This window comes from Pipistrellus hanaki (genome assembly GCF_964339955.1).
Source record: "Pipistrellus hanaki genome assembly, chromosome: 2".
NCBI lineage: Eukaryota > Metazoa > Chordata > Mammalia > Chiroptera > Vespertilionidae > Pipistrellus > Pipistrellus hanaki.
The window spans coordinates 200,153,759-200,174,734 of NC_140504.1; the positions used below are offsets into that span (position 1 = coordinate 200,153,759).

At 56.2% G+C, this 20,976-nt stretch overlaps 1 protein-coding gene across 2 annotated transcripts in view; it reads left to right on the top strand.

Annotated features, from left to right (window-relative positions):
- Positions 1-14,614, top strand: part of LOC311616873 (uncharacterized protein) — a 41,080-nt gene extending 26,466 nt beyond the window's left edge. Inside the window, exons 9-13 of one of the 2 annotated variants that reach the window (XM_084872804.1) lie at positions 230-369; positions 6,883-6,978; positions 7,257-7,352; positions 9,424-9,599; positions 14,369-14,614. In XM_084872804.1, coding sequence (XP_084728930.1) covers positions 230-369; positions 6,883-6,978; positions 7,257-7,352; positions 9,424-9,599; positions 14,369-14,484 — 624 coding nt within the window. In that variant the 3' untranslated portion in view covers positions 14,485-14,614. The remainder of the gene's footprint in view (positions 1-229; positions 370-6,882; positions 6,979-7,256; positions 7,353-9,423; positions 9,600-14,368) is intronic. The other variant, XM_084872805.1, reaches the window with a different exon arrangement.
- Positions 14,615-20,976: the final 6,362 nt, after the last annotated feature.

Genomic DNA, 20,976 nt, shown 5'->3' on the forward strand with positions numbered 1-20,976 from the left:
TGGTCCCTTCATACCCTGGGCTGTCCCACCACAGTTCCTTAAGCGCTGGGAGAACCGCACTCAGCATGGCTGGGTGTTGCCTGCCCCAAGGGTCCCTGCTCCTTTGGGGTCTGCACTTGCCCTGCTCTTGGCCCCTCACTGGGTGTGTGGGTGCAGGGATGGGGAGTGAGTAGCTCCCCGGGGCCTGCACCCAGTGAGGCATCCTCACCTTTTCCCCCTGAACCAGCAGGGGGCTGAGGAGAAGCAGCTTGAGGAGCTGGGGGAGCAGCAGAAGCAGCTGACTGAAGTCCAGGAGGCCCTGCTGCGGGAGCAGGAGACCAATGCCCTGGTCACCCAGGAAAATGAGAGGCTGCAGCAGGAGGTGGCCAGGTAACTGCCTCTGCCCTGCAGCGGCATCTGCCGGGTTTCATTCCACCAGCTCTCTGAGCGCCCCCTGAGCTCAGCTCCAGTGAGGCCCTTGGTTAGGGTGCACTCTTACCCCCGCACTCCCCCCTCCCCTTTCCACCCCGTTAGGGTCACAGCTGATGGTCTCGGGGGAAGGGCCTCCAGCTGGTGGCTGGGATGGAAGGACTAGTGACAACTGGGATGGAGCATGGTCCAGGGTTGGAGGGCCGCCCATCCCACGTGACGATGGTGATGACTGTGTCGGGCAAGGGCAACTTCATCCTCTCACACCTGCGATCCCGGGAAGGACGTGTGCTCGCTCCGTGTCATTCTCGCGTTCCCTGTGGGTGAATTCACCTGCTGGCTGACATGCATTGTCGCCCCCACATCGGTCCCCGTGGCCTCTCAGGGGCCTGTCCAGAGGGGGAGACACGGGAGTCGCCTGATGTGCACATTTGCATCTGCGGTTGAACAGGCCTCTGACTCCTGCCTGTTTCAGCTCTCACACTGCAAATGAGCGTCCCTTCCGCGCTCCATTGAGGACCGTGGGTTCTATTTTCGTGCTTTTCCGTGGCGATGTCGCTGTGTGAAATGGCCCCGAATGCAGTGCTGAGGGCTGTCTAGTGTCCCCAAGTGCAAGCTGCACTGGGCCTCAGGGACAATATCCAAGTAGCACCTGAGGTTCCTTCAGGCCCGAGGTATGGTGCTGATGGCTGTGAGCATAGTAACCAAAGCGTCTTTAGGTCTTGATTGGTTGACAAAAATGTGGCCAGAGACTCCAGGAACGTTGGGACAGTTGCAGTTACACTGACTCAGTGCTCACAGTGGCTTCATAGGACATTATCCTGTGAATCGTGAGAATTGACTGTGCTATTATCCTTTTCCCCTCCCTAAAGATGAGGAAAGGGGCTCTGAGAGAGTAACTAAGATGTTCAGGTCAATCCTGGGGGTAGTGGCCAGTCAGGATTCAAATCCAGGTCTTATCTCATCCCAGATGCATGACCACAGGAAGCCTTCCTTTGCCCAGCCTTGTTTGAGTAGATATTGGGGCAACAAACTTACAAACTCAGGTGCCTGTGGGGGGAGGGGGGGATGAGGGAGGGGGAGTAGGGAGGGAGGCGGGTCCAGCTGGTGGGGGAGGAGTGTCAGCAGGAGGCCAGGCCTCCTGGAGAATGCACACCCTCTGAAGGTTGTCATCTGGAGGCAGACCCCCACTGCTGGGTCATCCTTTTGTTTCTGCTTTTTAACAAAAAGTTAATCCTCATCTCAGGATAATTTTTGCACTGCCCTTCAGAGAGAGTGAAAGGAAGAAAGGGAGCGGGTGAGAGAGAAACAGCAATGTGAGAGATACTTCTCCTGGCTGCCTACAGCACACACCCCTCTATGCCACAGAGCAATCCCTCAGCCAGGTGCATGGCCCTGACTGGGAATCCAACCCGAGGCGGTTCCGTACACAGGTTGACGCTGTCTTTGCGGAGCCACACCTGCTTAAAAAGGGTGGGAGAAAGCATAAAGCCTTTGCTTTATGCTTTCTCCCACCCTCTGAGAAGGGAAATAGCTGAGAGTTGATGTGAAACTTGACATTTAAAAATATTAAATAACTTACTAATTTAAATTAAATAACAAAGCTGTGTGGGCCAAACAGGGTCCCTCTGCGTTCATATTGAGTCTGTGAGCCTCTGAGCATTGAGATTTCAGATATAACCCTTTGCCCCAGAAAGCCAGTCAGGTAATTATGACAATGATGGCGATGATGATGCTGATGTCAGTAGCTTTACATAATGCTCCAGAATCTCACAGTTTATTTGTGTCAGGAGTTGAAATCAGAAAGGGACTTGGCCTGGGGAGAAGAGCTGGCAAAGACAGAGTTTCAGAGCAACGATGTTCTGATTCCATGTTTTCCAAAAGTGTTTTAGTGCAAGAACCGTTTTTCTAAAGAGGCGGCTCTGCAAAGCCTTCCATGGGAAGGGCTGTCACAGGCTGCTCTGTTGAAGTGTCCGAGCCTGCCTGTCCTGTGTCCCCAGTCCACAGGGGGCAACTGGGTGGCCACATAGAACCCCAGCGACACAGTTGGAGAAGCGCTGACTGTGCTCAGCCCTCATTTACAGGGGACACCCTGAGGCCCAGAGAGGCGGTGGGTGTGATGGAGGCGCACCCCTGGGATGGAGGCTGGGAGTGCTCCTCAGCCCTGGGCCCTGTGGCTCTCTACCCACAGACTGACCTCCTGGACCGAGCAGCTGCAGGCGGAGCAGGGGGAGCTTCTCACCAAGATCGAGGATCTGCAGGCCTCCTTAGAGAATGAGCAGGAGAATTTTCAGATCTTCCAGAACGAGTACTACAAGATGAGGGTGGAGCAATGGTCTAAGGAAATCAATCTGCCACAGCTCAGTGCCCAGTGCGAGGTGAGGCCCACCGGCCCCAGGACACCGGGCCTGAGCCCTGCGCTGACAGCCGGGGGCTCAGCCAGGTCCGCATGGGTCCTCATTGGCATCTGTGCCCAAACACTGTGTGTGAATGTCACCCAGAGGCCGGGAGTCAGCCAGAGGCGTTTAACGGGCACAAGCACCTTGGCTGTTGGGGATGTGTCAGAAAAGACCTTTCAGCGGACCTTTGCTGTTTTCTTTTTTAAAGCACATTTTTATTGATTTGAGAGAGAACAAGGGAGAGGAAGAAAGAGATAGAAACATCAATGATGACAGAGAAGCATCATTCAGCTGCCTTCTACACCACCCCAGCGGGGGATACCGCCCACCCCCTTGGCATATGCCCTTGACCAGAAAGGAACCCAGGGCCCTTTAGTCCGAGGTCCGATGCTCTATCCACTGCACTAAACTGGTTAGGGCCTGACCTTTGCTTTTGCAGGGTCGGGGCGGTGCATGGAAATAGCCAAGTGCCGTTTTCTCTGTCCTCTGGGCTGAGTTCTGTGCTCTGTGCTCCCGTGCCATCGCATTGAATTTTCTCGCGATGCCTTTTGAGCTGGGGGGCCCGTCCTCAGACCTCGGAGGCAGTGGGTCTGGACTCCGTTTGATTGAAGCCAAAGCTTGGGCTTTCGTGCCCCTCCCACTGGGTGTTATTCGGGATCAGGAGTTGAACCACCTCAGCCCGAAATTCCTATCCAGCCCATCATTTGTTTTATTGATGTCAGAGAGAGGAAGGGAGAGGGCGAGAGGGATGGAAACATCAGTGAGGGGAGAGAATCTGTGATGGCTTCCTCCTGCACGCCCCCTCCTGGGGATCGACCGCTCCTCCTGGGCGTGTTGCTTGAATAGGCATCTCACCAGTGAACTCCTGGTGCCTGGGAGGCCTCTCCACCCACTGACCCACACCTGCCGGGCAGCTCATTAATGAGATCGTTTACATTTCTTTTGAAATTGGCTGTGAAGTTCCCAGAACGTGCTGTACATTTTGCACTAAGGGCGCCTCTCAGCTCAGACTGACTGTGTTTCAGTGCTCAGCGGCCACACGTGGGCAGTGGCCGCCCGTTTGGCCGGTGCACTTGTCCTCCCCATGTCATTGGCTGTGTTGGTCCTGCCGACGGGTGTGGCTCCTACCGAAAAGGCCCTCTTGTGCACGTGGCCTTTCTTCTCTGGGAGCAGTTTCCCAGCAGTGGAGCCACAGGGGCCGTGGTGGGGGACACATTGTTGATCTCTGTTTCAGTCGCTCACACTCTTGACTAAGGAGTTGGAGGAGGAAAGAAGGCAAGTCCGGAGTCAGACTAACACACTGAAACAGCTGAGCAAGACTCTCCTGGAAGAGCATGCGGGCACCTGGCATCAGAATAAGTAAGGGGGTGGGGTGACCGATGCCTGTCTCCACGGCTCCCGGCTTCCCGCTCCACACACAGCCTCCACATTCAGGGCAGAGAGCCCCCTGGTGCACTGGCGTCCCCAGGGCAGGGCAAGGGGACAGACCATCTTCCCAGCGCCCCTGCCTCTCCTTTCCCAGGAATGGGTCTAGATTTCTGCAAGGAGGGGTGGTTGCATTTTGCTGGCTTCCAAGACATGGCCCACTGCCAGCCCCTTCTTCCTCTGCTTTTGAGTTAAGCTCCGTTTAAAAAATATGAGAGGTGAAAAGAGTCACCTAGGGGAGAGATCCAGGATCATGGGATGAGCTCTTTTTGTGTCTGACTTCCCCCGAAAGAACTGGAGAGAGGGTTGTGGGTGCGCCGTGATTGTCCTCCCTCTGCTGACATGACACGGACCTGACTGTGGCGTAGGCCCTGCGAGGGGCACAGAACCTGTGACCCGGTGGCCACGCACCAGCAGGGGTGATGGGATGTGAGCAGAATGTGTGCACAGCAGACAGATGGTGAGGAGCTCCATGGGGGTGTAGAAGGAAGCGTGGTGGTGAGCATCGGGGTTCTGCTGCTGACCCAGATGGAGCCAGGGCCAGCCAGTGGGGCGGGACGTGGGGGGGGGGCGTGAAGATGGAGCAGGAGTGGTCTGGGTGCAGGGAAGGCGCACGCAGTGGCAGGAAGGAAGGCTGGAGCAGGGGGCAATAAGATGTGGAAGGCGTCCATGCCTCGCTAAGGAGTGGGATTCACTAGGAGTGAGTGTTTATGGTCTAGAGGCCAAGGGAGCTGCCTGAAATGAGGCAGGAGGGAGAGGCTTGGTGCTGGGAACCTTGTGGTTGGAAGTCAAGTAACCGGAGAGGCATCTGGTGGGTCCAGGGTGGCCTTCACCCCTCGGTCCTAGTGCTGCTGGACTGTCCTTCCTTATGGTGGGGTATGGCTGGCCCTGAGGGACAGGGACAAGGTCACAGTGACTACAGGGTCCTGTCCCAGCACCCCGGGGTCAGGGTGCTGCTTCACCGTTCTCCCGGATTCTTCAGCTCAGCTCCAGCCGGCTCGCCACCCACTCAGGATGGCTTACCTGGAAAGCCACATTGTAGTTTGGGGCAGAAATGACTGTGGCCTGAGTTGGCTCTCTGTAACGTAGTGGGCACAAATGACCAGCGGAGGTTGGGCAGGTGCCAACTGGAAGCGTCGGGCTTTGGTACCCAGGGGATGATGTGGTTTGCATTAGACAGTGTCTGCAGGAGGCCAGGGAGTTGGCTGGCTTCCTGAGCTTCTCTGAGGGGAGTCCTCCCAGCCCAGGGAGGGTTGCGGGGCCTGCGCTCCGTGAAATTGTGCGCCTCGAGGTGGGGGTCGGTTAAAGCAGACAGGAAAGCGCTCTAGCATAAGGCCGAGGAGCACGACTGTGGGAGGAGAAGAACACAGACTGGAAGAGCAGATGCTGAGCCAAGGGCGCTGGGAACCCAGCGTGTTCGGTGGGCCTAGGCCCAGCGGTTTGTGAGTCATCACTTTTCACTCTGCCTACTTTATGGTGAGCTCTCGGAAAAGCCCTGGATTAGGAGGGACCTGAGCAGCCTTTTGGCCGAAGGAGCCTGAGCTGCTGCCTCAAACCGGGGGACTCATTTTCCAGGAAGGAAACCGGGGTGTGAGCTGTCAAAGCCCACGGATTTGTGATCCTGAGTTTCACATGGTTCGGGCCTTACTCTCATGAGATGAGGTACTGCCTGATCCTTGGGGCTTTAGCAGGTCTCCTCAAGTGTTAGGTTCCCAGGCCCACGCCACGTGCTTCCATCTCCATATCCCCACGTGGCGAGCATGACGGTCATGAGCTCCATGGTGTCTGAGTCCCAGGGAAATGACAGCCCTTGTGGGCCAGGTCCCAGCCCGGGCCGATAAGTCAGTTTACACATTTTATGTAAAACCAGATCGTTTTCTCTTTCTCCACTCTTTACAGAGGCTCATTGATGACCAAGCCTACAGGAAATGTGGAGGAGGAGCATGAAGACTTAAAGACACAAACAGAAGACGCTCAGAGTCCTACTTCGGGGATGTGAGTTGTTCTCAGCGGCAGTAACTTAAACTCAAAGTACAGAGCTTCTCTGTCACGAGTGGGGAAAGCCACCTGGAGCAGGGACCAGTTCGGTGGGCCCACGCCACTTGCTTCATCCCTGTATTTTCACGTGGCGAGCATGACGGTCATGAGCTCCGTGATGTCTGAGTCCCAGGGAAATGCCGGCCCTTGTGAGACAGGTCCCAGCCCGGGCCGATAAGTCAGTTTACACATTTTATGTAAAACCAGATCATTTTCTCTTTCTCCACTCTTCACAGAGGCTCATTGATGACCCAGCCTACAGGAAATGCGGAGGAGGAGGATGAAGACTCAATGACACAAACAAAAGACGCCCAGAGTCCTGCTGCAGGGATGTGAGTTGTTCTCAGCGGCGGCGGTCACTTAAACTCAAAATACAGAGCTGCTCTGTCATGAGTGGAGAAAGCCACCTGGAGCAGGGGCCAGTTCGGTGGGCCCACGCCACTTGCTTCATCCCTGTATTTTCACGTGGCCAGCATGACGGTCATGAGCTCCGTGATGTCTGAGTCCCAGGGAAATGCCGGCCCTTGTGAGACAGGTCCCAGCCCGATCTGATAAGTCAGTTTACACATTTTATGAAAAAACAGATCGTTTTCTCTTTCTCCACTCTTTACAGAGGCTCATTGATGACCGAGCCTACAGGAAATGCGGAGGAGGAGGATGAAGACTCAATGACACAAACAAAAGACGCTCAGAGTCCTGCTTCGGGGATGTGAGTTGTTCTCAGCGGCGGTAACTTAAACTCAAAGTACAGAGCTTCTCTGTCACTAGTGGGGAAAGTCACCTGGAGCAGCGGCCAGTTCGGTGGGCCCATGCCACTTGCTTCATCCCTGTATTTTCACGTGGCGAGCATGACGGTCATGAGTTCCGTGATGTCTGAGTCCCAGGGAAATGCCGGCCCTTGTGGGCCAGGTCCCAGCCCAGGCCGATAAGTCAGTTTACACATTTTATGTAAAACCAGATCATTTTCTCTTTCTCCACTCTTCACAGAGGCTCATTGATGACCCAGCCTACAGGAAATGCGGAGGAGGAGGATGAAGACTCAATGACACAAACAAAAGACGCCCAGAGTCCTGCTGCAGGGATGTGAGTTGTTCTCAGCGGCGGCGGTAACTTAAACTCAAAATACAGAGCTGCTCTGTCACGAGTGGAGAAAGCCACCTGGAGCAGGGGCCAGTTCGGTGGGCCCACGCCACTTGCTTCATCCCTGTATTTTCACGTGGCGAGCATGACGGTCATGAGCTCCGTGATGTCTGAGTCCCAGGGAAATGCTCTTAAACTCAGAATACAGAGCTGCTCTGTCAGGAGTGGGGAAAGCCACCTGGAGCAGGGGCCAGTTCGGTGGGCCCCCACCTTCCCTTCCGGGGCAGGTCCCCTCTGGGCATGTCCCTCCCAGCTCTGACAGACGGAGTTTCTTTCTGTCCCGCCGGGGGCCTCCTCGGAGGGAGGGGGAATGCAGCTGGCCATGAGCCTGTGGGAGGGGCCTGGAGTCTGTGGTTTAGGGCCACTGAAGTAGGACTGTCAGGCTGTGTCTCCAGGTTTCAGGACCTGGAACGCCATGTTTCTGTTTGGGGAAGGAAGAGTGGCCCGGACACCCGGGCCAGCACCCATGGTCTTCAGGCTTCCCTCTTGAGCTTCCCTACATTCCTCTGGAGTCTCTGGGCCTCAGGGTGGCTCACCATCACGTACCCTTCTGCAGAGCAGCAGCCCAGCGGGGGGCCAGCTTGGTCCCTGAGACTGCCAGGCTCAATCCAGCAGGCCTTCCCCTGCCCCAGCCCAGCCTTGAGGTCAAATCGCCATGAATCCCGCAAGGCCTCCTGTGGACATCCCAGAAGCTCAGCATTTCCCAGCCTCTGCCCGGCCCTGGAGTGGATAGCACATCAAAGCATCAGTGGGGAAAGGGAGGGAGCTGAGGAAGCACAGTGCTGCTCCGCTGCAGAGCCGGATTGAACCAGATGCGGTTCTTCTTGTGACATGAGAATGCCATTTGAAGTTAGCTGCAGTGATTACCCTTTAAGTTCACTGCTTCCATTTATTTATTTTTATTTCATTTTATTTATTCCCTATAATAAAAGGCTAATATGCAACTTGTGCCCTCACTGGGAGTTTGACCAGGGAACGCTGACAGCCAGCCAATGGCCTGCGTTCCCTCCTCCAGGCAGGCCAGGCCAGATGGGACCCAGTATCGGGTTGGGCCGGCCAAACCCACCCGTGCACCAATTCGTGCACTGAGCCTCTAGTCTATATATTTGGAAAAACATTTTTATTGTTTTCAGAGGGGAAGGGAGAGAGAGAAACATCAATGGTGAGAGAGAATCATTAATTGGCTGCCTCCTGTATGTCCCACATGGGGAATTAAGGCTGCAACCCGGGCATGTGCCCTTGACGAGAATGGAACCCAGGACCCTTCACTCCAGAGACCATCACTCTATCCACTGAGCCCAACTGGCTAGGGCTATTTTAATTTTTTTTTAAACATCACTTGGGGGTGGGAAAGAGAGAGAGAGAGAGAGACCTCAATATGAGAGAGACACATTCAATGGTTGCCAGCCCACACACACCCCCACTGGGCCCAGGGATAAATCTACATCCCAGGTACATGCCCTTGACCCAGAATCAAACCCTTGACCCTTGGGTGCTCGGGCCAGTGCTCTAACCCCTGAGGCACGCAAGTCAGTGTTCACTCCTTTTCATCCAAATGGACCACTGGGCCCTGCCCTCTTGCCCCCTCGCCCCAATTCCTCACTGCGGAGAAGGGGCAAAGTCTGCCCGCGTGTCCCACGTACTATTAGCTCTGGCCGGAAATGAGGAGGTCCTGCTCTTATGGAAATGGCCCTTGGATGCACAATTGCCAGCACAGCTAGATGAGCACGGCACCTGTCCCGGTGCCTCCCAGGGACCCAGAGTGGAGGCTGCATGTGAAGTTCTGGTTCCCGAGAGGCTAGTGTGGGTTTCTGCCACCGGGAATGCTTCTCCCCTCCCGGGGTCTGTGCGCATGAACTGCAAATGTGTCCCATGCCATGAGGCCACATGCGATGATCATGGTGCTGGTGACACACGTTCGTGGGAACCTGGTGCTGAAGCCCCAGTTAACGGCCACTTTCCCGGCTGGAGGGGCAGTGAGGGTTGGCATGTCCTGAACCTCTGCTTCTAATAGGAGAAAGAGCAGGAGTCGACTCAGAGCTTTGCTCAGATTCTTCCAACGCCAGAGACACGGCTCAAGAGTACAAGCCAAGTCACCCGCAGAGAGCGCTCCCGGGTCCCCGGAGGCCACCTCAGCCGTCTCGGGCTGGTTGGAAGACAGAGACACCGGCAGTGGGCCCCTCCCAAAAGGTAGGAGGCGCTGGCCTGGCTGCAGGAGGCCAGTGAAGGGGAGGATGGCAGGCCTCCCTTGTGGGCAGGGCGGAAGCATCGAGAAGCCAGCTGGGTGTCCACACGTGTGCTTGGAGGCTGAAAGGGGTGCTCTGCACACACACACCCACGTCGGGCCCCTTACGTGTGTGGACACCCAAGTAGAGAATGTGAACCCCCGTCTCTGTTGTGGTGGTTTCGTCCCAGAACCATTTAGTACCTTCAGCATGAGAAGCCTCCCCATCACGCACACTGTGCTGGGTCCTCGAGTATCCAGAGCAGATCTCCCGACAATTACCGCAGAGACAAGCTCAGGAGAGTATGTTTGTGGGGTTCCTGGTCTGTGCCAGGCCTCGGATTAGCCATTTCTGCAGGGAGATCCCACGCATGTAACACATCATGGACATCTGCCTGGTCTTTGTCAAGGCTCGGGCTCTGCTCTTCCCGGGCCTCTAAAAGCAGGTGTGGTTCTCCTCTCCCCCCCCTGACCAGGCCCTGAGTCCTCCCACCAGGGGGCGCGCATTTAGGACTGTGGCGGGCATGAGCCAGAGGTGCCAGGGGTTTTCTAGCTGCATGTGCTGCTTGCGTTTCCTGGGACCTAAGAGGCTGGCAGCTGTGAGCTGCCCCATTTCGTGCTCATAAAAAGAAAATGAATGGGTGGTGGCAGGTTCTTGGGTTGATAGGGGTCGTGGCTTGCATGCAAACCGAGGTGACGGTTTTGTCAGCATTGCCAGCTTGCTGACAGTGACTGGGAGAGTGCCCCGACTGCATCCTGGTTTCATAGAGGTGCGGTGTGGTGGAGGGGGGTGAGGGGGTGTTCATCTTACAACCGACTGAAGAGAGCCATCGCCTTAAATGTGGTTTAGTTTTCAAATTCACTTGGAAATATCATTTTATTGGTTATTCTATCTAATTAAAGAGTAATATGCAAATTGACTGTATCTCTGCCACACCAGCAAGCCATGCCCACCATCCTATCAGGATCGAGTATGCAAATCAACCCAACCAAGGTGGCTGCGGCCACACAGAGAGCAGAAGGCTTGGGTTTCTTTGGCAATGGAGAAAACCAAGCTTTCTGCCTGCCATGGTCTTGGCTTCTGCTAATGCCTACAAAGTTGAAATTATAGAAGATGCATAAATCCCAGCAAAAATGGTTGCAGCCACAGAGTGAGCAGGAGGCTTGGCTCTGCTCAAGGCTACAAAGTTTCAATTATAGAGGATAAATGAATAGCAGATACCAGGACCTCCTCTTGGGTTGATAGGGGTCGTGGCCTGCATGCAAACCACAAAAGGCCCCTGGCCCAGGCAACCTCACACCTCAAGGGAACCACCACCCTGGTCCGAGGCACCCTTCTGGGAAAACCAGCTGGCCCCACCCATTCACCAGGCCTCCATCCTGTCTAATCCTCTCATATAATAAATGAATAATATGAAAATTGACCTTCACGCCAACATTCAAAATGACTGCCCCATTGTAGTCAAAGATGACTGACCCCATGTGGACACAAGATGGCCACCACAAGATGGCCAGCAGGGCGGGGAGGGCAGTTGGGAGGGACCAGGTCTGCAAGGGAAGGCAGTTGTGGGCAATCAGGCCAGCAGGGGACGGTAGTAGGGACCGACCATGTCTGCAAGGGAGGGCAGTTGGGGGCAATGAAGACTGTAGGGGAGGGAAGTTAGGCATGACCAGGCCAGCAGAGGAGGGAAGTTGGGGGGTGACTGGGCCTGCAGGAAAGGGCAATTGGGGGGGACCTAAGCCTGCAGGGGAAAGCAGTTGTGAGTGTTAGGCATCAATCCGGCTCACAGGAGAGTGGTTTGGGGGTGATCAGGCTGGCAGGCGGAAGCAGTTGGGGGCAATCAGGAAGGAAGGCAGGCAAGCAGTTGGGAGCCAACAATCCTGGATTGTGAGAAGGATGTCCGACTGCCCATTTAGGCCTGATCCCGATAGGCAGCCCAACATCTTCAGATTGGAGAGGGTGCATGCTGGGCTGGGGGACACACATCCCCTGTGAACGAATTTTCTGCACCGGACCTCTAGTTCATCTGTAATCCCGCAAAATGTGTGCCCTTGGAAAGTGCAATTTGCTGAAGGACACTAGGGCTTTCTGAAGACGGGGCCAGCCCTGAGACTCGTGCGCTCCCAGGGGCTGGCGTTACAGGACCCGACAGGCCCCAGGGCCTGGGACAAGCCGCCCTGTGAGTGTGACTGGCTCACCAGCCGTTCCGAGGGGCTGTCACCACTTCAGGTCCTGCCGTGTGGCTCGAGATGCAGCCATGAAGTGTTCGCTCCCGGACCCACTGTCTGGGGACTGGTGCTTGCATTCCCAGCCTCTCAGGAGGCGAATTAGGTGAAACACTCACGTGCAGGTAAATGATCATGAAGCTTATTGACTTATTGACATTGTTTTATCTAGAGGGTTCTGTAGCCTCAGGTTTTCATACTGGCCCTACAAACTCTTTGACATGTATCACGTCAACTCCTGTGATTGGCTAAGTTGATTAGTGAGCTATAATCAGCCTAATTGAGTTAGCAACACTTTCTGAGAAAGAACTGCTTGACAGATCCAGCTCTGGTAGGATCCATGAGTGAGCAGGTCTGTGGTTGATGTTAGTAACAGCAGCCGTGCGATGGTGCTTTCTGGGCTCAGCAGCCTTTCTGTAGGTGACCCGCCTAATCCGTCTCCTTGAGTCTAACTGCAGGGTGAGCTGGGCACGCTTCCTGTCCCCTGTTCAGAGCCGGGAAGGTGAGGCTTGACAAGGGTAAGCACTGGCCCAGAGGACAAGTGTTGGAGCTGGGTTCCGAACTGGGCCTGACAGATTACAGGCCCGAGCCCTTAACCTCTGTGAGCACGGCCTGCACTTCAAGCTGCTTTGGTCCCTGAAGATGCTACACCATCTTGGGGCACCAGCATTGAATAGTGGGTCCCTTCTCCTTTGGTGTGAGCTGTGGCCAGCAGGTGGTGCTGTGGGGGCAGAAATAACAGGGGTGCCGCCCTGCACTTGAATCCTCAGTGAGAACTGGGAGAATCCCTTCCATTCATCCATGTACATGAGGAGTTGAGGAAGTCAGACCACTCGCCTGCTCTGATGAGACTCTGATCTGAAGGTTGTGAAGGGCAAACCCAGAGGAGAGGATGTGTTGGGATCTGAGCTGCGATGACCCTTGGTTTGGAGGGAGTTTGGGTATGAAATGGAGGTGGACGTTTTCTTTTTCCTTTTCTTTTTAAAATATATTTTATTGATTTTTTTATAGAGAGGAAGAAAAGAGGGATAGAGAGTTAGAAACATCGATGAGAGAGAGTCACAGATCAGCCACCTTCTGCACACCCCCCACTGGGGATGTGCCCGCAACCAAGGTACATGCCCTTGACCGGAATCGAACCCAGGACCTTTTAGTCCACAAGCTGATGCTCTATCCACTGAGCCAAACCGGTTTCGGCGAGGTAGGCATTTTCATTATGTTCAAGTCATCCTGCCGTAGAGGCTGTTAGAAGTTTAAGAATCATCAGTGATCCGAAACGGGTTTGGCTCAGTGGATAGAGCATCGCTCTGTGGACTGCAAGGTCTCAGGTTCAATTCCGGTCAAGGGCGTGTGTACGTGGTTGCGGGCACATCCCCGGTAGGGGTAGTACAGGAGGCAGCTGGTCAATGATTCTCCCTCATTGACATTTCTAGCTCTATATCCCTCTCCCTTACTCTCTGTGGAAAATCAGGAAAATATATTTTTAAAATGAAATTGTAAAAAAATAAAAAGGATCATGAGTTAGCCCTGCCCGTGTGGCTCAGTGCTGATAGCATCACAGGACCAAAGGGGCACAACTTTGCTTTCCCGTCAGGCGCACATACCTCGGTTGCAGGATTGATCCACAACCACGGTTGGGGTTTATGAGAGCGGCAACCAGTGGACGTATCTCTCTCACATCCATGTTTCCCTCTCTCCCTCCCTCCACCTATGTCCTCCCTTCCACTCTCTCTCTAAAGATCAATGAAAACTATACTCTCCTTGAGGACTTTTTAAAAAGAAGTATTATGACTGAGTAGTTGGGGTGGACTACGTCCCTGCATGCAGCAGGCCAGAGACGTGCCCTAAGTGTCCCAAGGTCTTTGTGGAGGAGCAGGAGTTGGTTGTGTGTGAGCCAAGTTGCCAGGGAGCCTGTCACTAAAATGGATGAGTAAGCCCAGCTGGTGAGGCTGCGTTGGTTGAGCATCGTCCCGTGAATCAGGAGAGCACCTTCTGATTCCCGGTCAGGGCGCAGGCCCGGGATGCGGGCTCGATCCCCAGTACGGGGCGTGCAGAAGACAGTCGATCCATCTTTCTCATCATTGACGTTTCTGTCTCCCTCTCCCTCTCCCTCTCTGACAATCAATAAAAACACATTGGACCAAAACATGGAGGAGTAAGAAAAGCCGAGCCCTAAATCGATAAACACCTTGTTTAATAACGCCACCCGGTGACATGGGAAAGTGGTCTAACGTGTCGTCTCCTCCAGCAACACAGAGTTCTCCTCTGGAGCTCCGCAGAGCACCGGCTCCAGGCGCCACTCCTGGGGCTCAGTGGAGTCAGAGCACAAGTGACTCACGGAGTCCTGGTTCGGGGTGGGCCGTGGGGAATGTGGCATCTCTCCTGGGCCGGACAGGATTCTGATTGTCCAAGTACATTTAGCGAATGTAGCGTCATTGGTCATTATTCAATTCATTCACTTGCTATTTTCTGTGTTTTTTATCTTTCCTCCCTTGGCTTAACAATTTAGCAACCGGGCAACAAAAGAGTGCCTTTTGGAGCAGGAAGAAGAAGGACAAAGTCAAAGACCAGCCTCCCAGGGCCAGCTCGACTTTGTCTAACCTGATATGTTGCTGCAAACGTTAAAGTCCCCCCCCAACCCCCCTAACTAGCCTCTCCCTTTTTTCCGACCCCGAAGATTTATTATCCTTCCCCTTTATCCCTGTCTTGACCATATACCCTTTATTTCTGAAAATTTAAGAAAAAAAAGACAAAATCAACAACAACACATCAACAAACAAACAAGCCCAAAGAAAATCAGTACTTATGGAAAATAAGAAAAAAAGATCCCTTAGCAAATGGAAACCTCTATCGCCATGACAACAAGGCCACATCAAAGCCAAGGAGCCGCCATCGGTGTGCCTCACTAACTTCTGTGTCATCTACTTGGACTCCGGCCCTGGCCCTGCTTCCTGGGCTGGCACAGCTTGCTCCTGCCTCCGCCGGGCTCCCGAGGGGCACTGGGAAACGCGAAGTGACTCTGGCTTGGCTGCTGTCTGTCCATCTCCGCCTCGCTCTCCCCATGGTGAGTTCACGCACTGGATGCCTGATTTCAAGTGGTAACGCCAGGTGCTTCCGACCTCATGGTGGGTGTACACCTTGAGGAGCTGAGGGGCAGGGGGCAGGTCCTGGCAGAGTGAGGTGAGGGCCTGCAATCCGGACAGTGGAAGGGCTCCGGGCCCACAGCCCCCGGGCTGCCTGGAGCCGGACGCTGTGCAAAACAGCCTTGTCCTCCTGCTCCTGGTACTCCAGCTGCGTGCATTTGCCACTTGGGTTTTGAGAGCACATCTTGTCCCAGTGCGAGGTAGCTGGAGGCCTTTTAGGGGTTTTTCCCTCATGGTTTCTTAAAATTAGGGTTCTGTTTGCCTTTGATAAGAGTATTGTTCATGACTAAATGCACAGATTGCAGAAAAGCACAAAACACAAGATGAGCTCCTTGTGCAGTAAAGGCACCATGTGGAGATTAGGACTTCTTAAGCCAACGGCTGTTGGGGTGGCCACCGACTTGGTATCAAGTCCTCAGGGTTCTGTCCTGGCCCGTGAGGGCCCGGCCCAGAGGTCTTGGTGGTCCTGAGCGGACACGGGTCAGGGTGCTTTTAGGTCAGGGATCTGAGGACATAGCGTCACACAGCAGCTGTGCCCAGGACTTCATGTGCTGGCCTTGTGCCAACATTTGGTGGAGCCTCGTGAGTTGGTCCTTCACATTTTCCCAGCTGCTCAGGGCCCGTGCTGTGAGCGAGGGTTAGAGCGAGGGCCGGCCTCCCGGGGCCTTGGCTCAGGTCTGCGGCCAGGGCCTCCGCTCAGACCACGGCCGTGAGGCACAGGCCCGCTTTTGTCCCGGGCTCCGTGTGCCCTGCTGCCTCTCCTCTAGGCCTCGGTGTGGCCGCCCACCTTGGCATGGGATGTGGCAGCCCATTTCTCACCGTCCTTCTCTGCCCCAGGCCCTGGGCACCTAATACTGACGGGAGCCCCCCGCCCCCCGGGGAGGCAGCCTGGACTGCACACATGCCTCTGCTGACCCAGCCCCAGCCCTGGCTTCCTGGCCAAGACGCGGTGTGTGCTGGGGCCACGCTGGGCTGTGAGCAGGCCCAGCAGGAGCGGGAAATTTGGGGCTGGCCATGTGGCCTGCGCAGGGGCTGCCCTGGAGGGGAGGGCTCTCCTAGGACCCTCCTGTCCTCACTCCCGCCTCTCTGTCCTGTTCTCTTCTCTCTAGGAAACTCCCGGTTGCCTGATAACCTTCCAAGGTGCCTGGTCAGAACCACCACGCTCTCCCTACCACTGACCACTGGAGGCCAGCAGGCCCAGCTGCCAGGAGAGGAGGGAGGACTGCCAGCCCCTCCGGGAAGCTGCTGGAGGGCGGCAGCTTTTGAAACCCAGCTTGAGACCTGCTGAGGCCGAGGCCCACCCAGTGCACCTAAGGCAGCCCGCCTCCCAGAGCCTGTTTCTGGGCAGAGCTGGACGCCACGCGGCTGCCCGACCGCCCACACAGCTGCCCGCGGGCGCTTCCCTGAACAGGTTCGTCACCCTGGCCTTAGCCCAGCTGCTTGGGGCCCGCGGGCCAGAGTCCTGCAAACAGGAGTCTCCCTGCAGCCGGAGGTTCTGAGTCCTTGGGGGGCAGAGATCCAGCCAGCCACCCCCTGCCTCTCCTCCTTCAGCTCCTTCAGGGCCTGGGCCCCACTGCTGACCCCTGGACAGGAGGCCCTTCTCACTGGCTCCCCCAAAGGAAGAGAGGCTGGCTCCTCTGCTGCCCTCCGCCGCAGCCCGCCATGGCCACAGGAGGCAGCGGCTACAGCCCAGCACCACACAGCCCCGGCTGCCAGGACCAGCGCCAGCCCCGACACTCAGGGCAAGTGGCCCCGAGGCCCCTTCCCAGCGGACCTCAGCCTCTCCGAGGGGACGGGTCCAGGGCAGGAGCACAGAGAGGGGCTCCCTGCCACTAGATCATACAGGGATCCCGACATGGCTCCCCGTCAACGGCCCCTGAGGACATGGGTCCTGGGAACAACAGGCGGCAGAGAGCAGGCGGCAGCCCCACAGCAGCTTGGGCCCGGCAGACGGTATCTGAGGATGGAGCGTGGCCGAGGTGACTCGTCTCCTGGCCCCATAGCTCCTGAACCTTACGAACTCCGACCAGCCTTCTGACCGCCTGGGCCCCCTCTCCCATCCACCTGAGGGGCCGGGATCGCCTTTGGAATGAGAAAGGGTTCCCGCTGCTTCCATCTGTTAGTGACAGCGCTGTGCCAGCCCCAGGGTCACGCTCCCACCATGGCAGTACGCACCTGCCCCTCAGCCAATGGTCTCTTTGGACCAAATCCACGTTGGCCTGGGGCTGTGCGCAGGACAAGGACTAACCCACTCTCCGAGGCAGACACTGTGAGCGTGCCCCGTAGATCACGTGTCAGCCACCTGACCTCCATGGAAGCGTGTGTGCGTGGCCCCGGGTGAGCAGATACTCATTCACGCATGCTCTCGGGGCTGCGCCCTCATGGTTCTTAAAGTTGACTCTGTCCCCAGAATCCAGTAATCCAAGGGAAGCCCAGACCGGCCAAACTACAAAGACCTCGAGGCCCGGGGTGACCCTGGATCAGGCTCGCTGTGACCCCAGAGCATCGCCCAGCCAGGCCTGGCCCCACGCCCCTCTGCCCAGGCCCAGGCGTCTGCCAGGCAGGTGGTCTCAGGCCCTGCCTCTCTCCAGCTGGCTCCTGGGCCTCCCGGGACCTGCCCCCTGCTCACTTTCCTACAAGCACTGGCTCTGCCAGGCCTGGGTCAGAGAAGCCCGCCCCTCCGTGCAGTAGCCACAGTGCGCAGAGGGAGCATGTGCGAGAGGCAGGTGCTGCCTGACAGGTATAGGGGCAGCAGCGCCCAGTGTCCCCATTGAGGGTCAGACTTTGGTTCATTATTTCTGAGTGAATTCCTGGGACAGAAACCAAATTTAATATATTACCCACTGCTGCAGGCACTCGTGAAATTATGTGCTTTAAGGTGTCCCCCCAAATGTATGTAGTACAGGCTGTTCCCCAAATGTATGGTACTACAGGGTGTCCCCCAAATACTATATGCACCCAGCGTGTCCCCCCAAATGTACACACAGTTTAACAGCTGATACTCCATTTTCACTCCTTTTCAGGTTAACGGATTTGACGGGATGGGTGATGCCAGACTAAGCTTTGAACAAAGATGTATCCTCTGGACTTTCTTTTGGGGACACATACAGGGTGAAGGGTCTGGTCCCACCCGGGCCACAGTGCAGGCATCCAGGGCCGCTGTGGACAGAGGATGCGCAGAAACACGAACACAGCGATTCTCGGTGTTTGCGGCTCCATTGCCTCCGTAGCAGCAGCGCCTGGACCAGACTACCGCGGCCATGGAGTCCAAACATCAAGAATCGCTCCTTCGGTTCGGGGTTTGTGCGCATCTCTTCCAGCAGCTGCCCTGGATTCCTCGCTTGCTGGGCGTGGGTCCCTAAACTTTAACTTGTGTGTGTCCTCGTAGAAAGCCTCAGGGAGAAATGTTCTTCATCCAAATCTTAGTCTGTCTTCACCCATTTCTTCAAGTCGGTTAAACCTGAAAAGGAGTGACAATTAAGTGCTTTAGCGGTTGTTAAAGTGTGTACATTTTGGGGGGACACTATATTTCCAGTCAGTGGGTGCATGTGTCTAACCTTGGTATACGTTTTCGGAGGGACACCCTATATTTATATCCTGTGAGTGTCCTTTTCCATCTGACCTCTGTACCTGTTTTGGGGGGCAGCCTGTATTTACATCGAGTGGAACTTATTGTCCAGCAGCAGCCTTACCTCTTTATAGTGTTTTGGGGGACAGCATGTATTTGCATGCAGCGGGGACACATTGTCCAGCAGCAGCCTAACCTCTATATAGTGTTTTGGAGGACAGCCTGTATTTACATCAGTTGTCGTCAATCTTTGCCATCGGGAGTCGCACCTGCTGTATGTCTGCGACCGGGTGCCTGCGCGTTCGGGTCCTGTTGTTCCTGAGGTGCTCTTCCTGGGATGGGGTCGGCCTGGTGACGCGGTTCTGGAAGGTTTTCCTTTGGAGCTCACGTGCTGAGCACTGACAGGCTTTTCTTCTGAGTGTTTGGAGATTGTACTGAGCAGCCTGTAGGGTGGATCCAGGATGGCTTTGAATAAAGTGAGTTGGAGTAGAATTGAGTTTTTAATAAAGTGAGTTGGTGTATAATTGAGTCCTCGTTTTCCTCTCCGCGCATCACTGGCAGCGATGTCGGGGCTCCGGGCTCCCCGAGTCGGACCCCAGGCTCCTGGGCCCTGGAATGCAGACCTCCCGGGGCCAGGCGGTCAGAGGATGAGGAAGGAGGCTTCCCTTCACCAGGCAGCAGCCGTCCCAGTTCTGGGTGTTGTTGTAAGCTCATGTGAGTTTAATCCATTTTGATTTGGGTTTTATAGCACAGCAGGAACTCAGCTCCAGACCATCCTTTGGATTTTCCAAGGCTACTCCACTGGGAAGAGGCAGAGGAGGGAGGGAGGCACCTGAGATCCCCCGACCCACTCTCATGGCGGGCTGTCCAGCTGCCACCTGCGTGACCCTTCCTTCCTCACCAGCCTCTGCTGGCAGGTGCCTCCTCGCCCTCCTTCCCGTTCTTTCCCGTGGCCCAGCTCCTGTGGGAGCCGCACTCAGCGCGCCGCCCTCCCCGTGCTGGACCCAAACTGAGCGCAGGCCCTGCAGGCCGCCTCCCCTGGCCTTGGGCTGCTGCAGGGTTTGACTCTGGCCAGGCCCCCCCCCTGGGAGCACTCAGCCTCTGTCCCTGACTCTCTCCCGCCTGGGACAGCTCTCCAGGGCTCCCACTGGCCAGCCCCTGGGCCAGTCCACATCCCTTCCACAGACACTCACTGAAAGCTTCCTGGGTGCTGGCTCCCGGGTTGCACCGTGCAGGCAGTCCCCCCACACCTCCGCCCCCTCTGCAGGGCTGACCACCTGCTCCCCTAGCACTGACCACTCCTGAGCTTCAGGCCTGATGTCGGCTGCCTGGACCTCCTGCCCGGGCTGCAGGCTTCCCCCTCTCCCCCTGACTCCTCTGGGCTCCCTGCTTACCCAAGGCACCAGCTGTCCCTCACAGAAGCCCAAAGCCTGTGGTGCAGGGGGGCCCCTCCTCTCTCCGCTTCCCACAGGTGGTAGCTCCCCTGAACTGGAAATGGGTCTGGAATCTGCCTCCCACTTAGCTGACTGTTCTCATCCCAGGACCCCCGACACCCTTGTCCTGGGTCTTGGCAGGGACTTGCCAACTGGTCTGCCTGCCTCCCACAGCTCCTCAGCCCCTTGGCACCTCTGGGCATCCACCCAGTGACCTTCCTCTGTGAACTTCCCTCCCTCAGCCTCCATACTAGCTACACCCATCCCTCTGAGGACTAGGTGCTCCATGGGGCTCACCAATGAGTGCACCCCCTCTGCTATCACCCCTCCCCCAGCCCCAGACCAGCTGGTGCACACCCACAGCTTTCCCTGCAATCTTCCCCGAGGCTGGGAGCACCTCTAGCCCAGGCCTCCCTGGGAGCCTCCAGACCTGTTCCAGCTTGGATGTCCCAAGACACTGCCAAACCTAAATGCTCAGCACACCATTTCCCATCCTCCCACCAAAGCCTCTGTGAGCCTCCTCTCTCACCTTGTCCCCCGCACCCAGACGCTGCTGGGTACCCCCCCCCCACCCCCCACTCTTCCCCGTGTCCCATCCATCACTCCCTCAGCTGCTTCCAATTCTGACGTCTCGCTCACAGACTACGGAACCCAGGTGCTGGGCCCCTGGGCGGTCCCACGGGGTCCTCTTGCTGAGAGGACTCCCTAACCACGCCCTCCTGACCTCCATGCCCCCCCCACCCTGCACTGGCTGGGAGCTGTGTGGTCTGGGGGTGGGAAACATCCAGGTGATGCTCAGGGCTGAGGTCTGCCTGCAGAGAGGGTGGGGTGACCTGTGGCCCCAGAGGGGCTCCCCCTGGGAGAACAGGACAGTGAGGAAATGGGAACAGGTTGGGCAAACCTTGGGAAGGAAGGATCCAGCCAAATGTTTACCAAACAACTAGAGGAAGAGGAGGAAATACCTTTATATGTA